This window comes from Orcinus orca, chromosome 12 (assembly GCF_937001465.1).
Source record: "Orcinus orca chromosome 12, mOrcOrc1.1, whole genome shotgun sequence".
In the NCBI taxonomy this organism is placed as follows: domain Eukaryota; kingdom Metazoa; phylum Chordata; class Mammalia; order Artiodactyla; family Delphinidae; genus Orcinus; species Orcinus orca.
Genome location: NC_064570.1, coordinates 69,408,024 through 69,414,023, shown reverse-complemented (window position 1 = coordinate 69,414,023; position 6,000 = coordinate 69,408,024). Strand labels below are relative to the sequence as shown.

The following is a 6,000-nucleotide window of genomic DNA, read 5'->3' as shown; positions in this document are numbered from 1 at the left end:
ATAACCCCTCCCATGGACTCCAGACTCATAAATACAACTGCCTACTTGGCATCTCTATTTAAGACGGTTAATAGGCCCCCCCAAACTTTACATGTCCAAAAATGAATTCCTGATCTTCCCCTCAAAACACGTGCCAGTCACAATCTCCCTCAGCTCATTTAATAGGCCCTTCATCGTTCCTGTTGCTCAGGCAGAACCTTGGGGTCATCCTTGGCTGCTCCGTTTTTCTCAAACTCACAACCTGTCCATCAGGAAATTCTGTTGCCCAACTTAAAAACAAAAGACCTCAACTTCACGAAAACTCCACAGTACTGCCCTGATCCAAATGACTGTCATTTCAACTGAATTACTTCACCAGCCTGCTAAATGAGCTCCTTGTCTCTACTTTTACTCTTTAGTCTGTTCTCAACACTCCCAATGCAGTAACCAAAGTAATTCTATCACAATATAGCTGCTGGCCTGCTCAAAATCTTTCCATCATACACCAGGTAAAAGGGAGTTATCACAACGGCTTCCAAGGCCCTTTGTGATCTTGTCTCCCGTCATTTCTCTGACATTATCTCCCCTCACTCACCATGATGTAGCCACACTGATCTCCTTGCTACTCTTTCTACAAAACAGGCACACTCCCACTCAAACCTTCGCACTTGCTATTTCCAAATATTTGGAATATGGGCTCCAAAATATTTGCATGGCTTGATATCTCACCTCCTTCCGGTCTTTTCTACAATGTCCTGGACACATTATTTTAAACTGCACACCTCCACCCATACCATTTTATTTTCCTTTTCAGTGTATTATTCTTCTGAGCACTTATTACTTTCTAACATACTATATAGTATTTTCTTATTTATATTGTTTATATTGTCTGTCTCCCTGGGTTCGAATGTAAGCTTAGAAATGCACAAATATATCCCTGGCATCTAAAACTGCCTGGCAGATAGTGAGCACTCAATACACACGTGTAGAATAAGGTGAACAAATCGTGCATGATTCCTTCTCTCCTGCCTCTCTGCCACCCTCCTGACTCAGTCCAAAAGCCACACAGTCCTTTTTCTCTGGTATCAGCCCCTCCAGAGAAAGTAAGCAATTAAGAAAATAACTTCTCTACCTAAACACCCTTTTCATTATGCAGAGCAGTTAGACTCTTCTTTAACCCCTCTGCAACCAGAAGGCCAATTAAGTCTTCCCCAAGAAGGACAGGTGCCTTTCTCCAAAGAGTAAATTTTGTAGCCTCCCCCCTGCCACTCCCTAATATGAAGGTGATTACAAGTTTTCTAAGAGCATCCCTTTTCCCTCCTTGCTTCCGTTCTTCCACATCAGGAATTAGCAAACTACAGCCCAAAGGTCAAATCCTGCCTGCCACTGCTTTATGTAAGTAAGGTTTTACTGGAATACAGCCACATCCCTTACTTGGAATAATACTTTAATATAATTTGATAGAAGAAAATCATAAACATCAAATTAACAAAAAATAGTGAAATACAAAAAACATTTTTCACTGGATTTCACGATCTTCTAGGGGCCACAGGCCTCAGGTTAAGGATTTCTCCTTACGTATCTAGCAACACTGAAGACACTACTGGATACATAAAAGACAACAGTCTTTGAAATGGAAGTGGAGCAGACTAGCAAGATGTTTGCTCATTCATTTAGTCAGTCGGTCATTTTTATTCTAATGTTGACCATATCTGAAGTTACAACTTGTATATATATCATTATACAGTCTGCAAAGAACAGTGGCAGATTAGACTTCTGACTTTTTATTGTAAAATCTAACGGTTTTTAGGAAGTCAATAAATATGTTTGCTTTCTTTCAACCATTTCTCAGAATTTTCTGCTATCTACAGCTAAATGATTACACTTATAGCACAAACTTATAATGTTCTTTATAAATTTCAAAGTATCTTCCCATCTATTTAATTTCATTTTATCCCCCAACCAGAAACAGAGAGTTATTTCTAATAAACACATTTCAAAATGTGAAACTTATGCACTACAAGACACACATAGAGATGGATAGAAAGGAATGTGCAAAGTAAAATATTTGAAATGCACCAGGGGAACTTACTTTTTAAAGGGATCCAGAGTGACCGCTTTTGGAAATAAAGGCTCCTTTCATGGGTCAACAATGACAAGAACACGAAGACTAGAAACAGACCTAAGTTTGAATTCCAACTTTACCGTTCTCTCTGGCTTCATTATCCTCATCTATAAAACAGGAATAATACCATCTCACAGTTACTGGACAGTGAAATGTGATATAAAATGCCTGGCCAACAGAGAATGCATCTAGTTCCTTTCCCTTTTATTATGCGAATGATTTTGTACTTGTAGATTTTTATACAGCACATTTTCTTTAAATAGAGCTCACTCACTACTATAGATTTACATGTGTCCTCCTAAAATTCACATGCTGAAACCCTAAACTCCAGTATGACTATAGTTGGAAATGAGGTCTTTAGGAGGTACTTAAGGTTGAATCAGGTCATAAAACCTAACCCAATAGCATTTGTGGCCTTATAAGAAGAAGCAGAGAGAGAAAGATCTCTTTCTTTCTTCCCACACTCTCGCACAAAGAGGTCATGTGAGCACACAGTGAAAAAAGGCAGCCGTCTACAACCAAGGGAAGAGGTCTCAGAATGAAACCTACCTTGCAGCCACCCTGATCTTGGACTTACCAGCCTCCAGAATTGTGAGAAATAAATTTCTGTTAAGTCACCCCATTTATGGTATTTTGTCATGGTAGCCCAGGCCATTTGATACACTCATAAGAATTTTTTTCTCATCTAAATAAACAAAATACCACAATTTATAGGAAAGTGGGTGAGGATGGCATAAAAGGGCTATACATATTTTATTTTTCCAGTTCACCATGACACTTTAAATAATAATATGCAAAATGCTATGGATTTTTAAATGTGAAGAATTAGACTGATTAATTTCCCACCTGTCCCTGAGAAACTAGTAAATGTTTAAGGCTTGGTAGTAAAGCACCGATTCAAAGAAATTCATACATAGTCTAGAACTTTTAAGCAATTAAAAAATAATAGACCACGCACCCTAACAGCCAGTAGGTGAGCTGGGAGCCGCGGACGTCACCGTGGGGAGGCGGGGCGGGGGCAGCATGGCAGCCTCCTTACAGTTCCGTGGAGCTGCCTCTGGCCTCCGGTACTGGAGCTGCCGGCAGCAACCGGCGGTGGCCAGCCTTGCAGCGGTGTATTCTAGGTCAATGGCTTCTAAGACTCCAGTTGGATTCACTGGAGTAGGCAACGTGGGGAATCCAATGACAAAAAATCTCATGAAACATGGCTATCCACTCATTATTTATGATGTGTTCCCTGATGCATGCAAGGAGTTTCTAGACGCAGGTGAACAGGTAGTGTCTTCCCCAGCAGATGTAGCCAAAAAAGCTGACAGAACTATTACAATGTTGCCCACCAGCATCGATGCGATAGAAGCTTGTTCTGGAGCAAATGAAATTCTAAAAACAAGTGAAGAAAGGCTCACTCTTAATAGATTCCAGTACTGTTGATCCTATGGTTTTGAACGAATTGGCCAAAGAAGTTGAGGAAATGGGAGCAGTTTTCACGGATGCCCCTGTTTCTCATGGTGTGGGAGCTGTTCGGTCTGGGAGCCTCACATTTGCGGTGGGAGGAGTCGCAGAAGAATTTGCTGCTGCCCAAGAGCTGCCGGGGTGCGTGGGCTGCAATGTGGCGTGGCATGGAGCTGCTGGGACTGGGTAGGCTGCGAAGATCTGCGACAACTTGCTGTTGGCTACCAGTATGGCTGGGACTGCTGCAGCTATGCATCCGGGAATCAGGTAGGGCCTGACCCCAAACTCTTGGCTAAAATCCTAAATATAAGCTCAGGATAATGTTGGTCAAGTGACACTTATAATCCTGTACCTGGGGTGATGGATGGAGTTCCCTCAGCTAATAACTATCGGGGTGGATTCGGAACAACACTCATGGCTAAGGATCTGGGATTAGCACAGGACTCTGCTGCCAGCACGAAGAGCCCAATCCTTCTGGGCAGTTAGGCCCATCAGATCTACAGGATGAAGGGCCACTCCAAAAAAGACTTCTCATCCATGTTCCAGTTTCTGTGAGACAAGGAGATGTTCTGAGTTTGCCCTTTGGCTGTGGACACTGTTGGAAACCAAACTCTATCTTGGAGCCCCTCACAGCTCACTCCACAAGTAAATGCGCTTAATCAAAGGTCACCTGTCTGCTTCTGATTGTCTAGGTCACAATAAACCCTGGGATTTTCCACCCATTTTTAACTGCTTATTCTTTTTATCTATTTAGCAAACACATATTATCTGAATTTTTTTTTTCTGCAAGCCACTGATGGTCTCTGCTAGCTAGCTGATTGACCTTTCTCAAAAGTTTGATTCCTAAGCATTGTCAGTTAAAACGTTGCCTACTTCAAACAGGATATTATTTACTCCACTTTACAAATAAAACCACATTTTTTTTCCATGGGATAAAACCTATCCTGGAGGAAAGAAAAGAAATCGGTGTGAGGCAAGGAGTTAGAGAAAGGGGAAGTATAGTGAATTACTCCCTGTGTCCCTCAGAAAGTTTGTCCTGCTAACCCAGTGGTGGTATTCTTGCATTCTGAGGTTACTGGTTTATTTTCCAGGAGTTGGTAAAGCAAGAGAACTCCTTGCTGCATGCTATGTAACTTGAACTCTGTTACATTACCTTGGTGTGCCCCTCTTATAACAACTCCCAATACTTAGCAAACTTATTTTTTATATTTTTGCTTCCTTGTACATTCTTACTACATTTTGACTTCAAAAGAATGACATCTTTAGAACTGTCTCAGAGCCAATGATGATATGTGCTTTAGAGAATTATTATATTATCCTAAATATAACCATATTATTTTGAATTCAAATAAATTTCTATGCTGATAATTAAAAAAAAAATAATAGAACTACTGGCAAAACCTTTAAAACATTTACAATATCTAATGACCATTTTTACAAACTTTTGAAAAACATACATGAATAGTACCATTAAATGGGTTAGTTTTCCAACTTATATTTAGAGTTCCCACATTATCAGTGCCTGATAGATGGCTGAAACTCAATAAATATATTCTGAATGAACACTACAGCCAATAACCAAACACAAAACGCCCACTCTTGAAAGACAAATGTGGTTGAAGGAGAAAAGCATATCATGGGAAGAAATTATCAGTAGAATTCTCAACATTGAAACTTTAAAAATAATTATTTAACTTTCCTCAAAGAATACAGTTAATTCATATTTTTCTTTTGGAGAGACAACATAAACCCAAAATCTACTTGACTAAGTTGTTTATATAAGTTTTTGGAATACAGTTATATACGTTCAATGAAATGCAACTTCAATCACACATTGAATCACACAAATGTCTTTAAGTACTCAGTTTTTACACCCTAAAGGGTTATATATAACCTGTCAATCATCCAGCAAGAGTAAGAAGTCCCTTGTTTGCTATGAAAAACTCATAAAGGAGGCTATGAGACCCAATCACTTTTCATCATTATTAAGTCCATGTTAGTCTTTATTAAAACAAACAAAATCCAAATTTCAGACACTGAATTACATGATATATATAAGAATATACAAAAGTAAAAGAAAAAACAGCACATATCGACTACACTAGCATAGCAGACATTTCAACTGGTTATTCTATCCCAAATCCAAATGTTCACATCCAGGACGTCACAGAGGTAACCTCCTTTTGTACCTAAATTAAAAAGAAATCTACTTAATAGAAGAGAAAGAAACAAACAAACCAGAGTTGATTTGTAAATTGCCTAACAGTTTCAGTGTATTAAAATCCTAACCTAAGATATTGTGTATATGTGTGTGTGTGTGTGTGTGTGTGTGTGTGTGTGTGTATCCACAAGAAATTATTTACATTTTAGAGAGAAGAAAAATGGCAAGGTATAGCGATAGACCTCATAAAGTCTCAAGCAGAGAGCTGGAGGTTTCCTGGTAC

At 39.3% G+C, this 6,000-nt stretch overlaps 1 protein-coding gene and 1 pseudogene across 7 annotated transcripts in view; one reads left to right on the top strand and one right to left on the bottom strand.

The window, feature by feature from the left end:
* The first annotated feature begins 3,073 nt into the window (after nucleotides 1–3,073).
* Nucleotides 3,074–4,129, top strand: LOC101272598 (3-hydroxyisobutyrate dehydrogenase, mitochondrial-like; annotated as a pseudogene).
* Nucleotides 4,130–5,525: 1,396 nt separating this feature from the next.
* SNX14 (sorting nexin 14) overlaps nucleotides 5,526–6,000 on the bottom strand; it is a 67,250-nt gene continuing 66,775 nt past the window's right edge. For all 7 annotated transcript variants that reach the window (XM_033428498.2, XM_033428504.2, XM_033428503.2 and 4 more), the window contains one exon: nucleotides 5,526–5,745. In XM_033428498.2, the coding sequence (XP_033284389.1) occupies nucleotides 5,707–5,745 (39 nt within the window). In that variant the 3' untranslated portion in view covers nucleotides 5,526–5,706. The remainder of the gene's footprint in view (nucleotides 5,746–6,000) is intronic.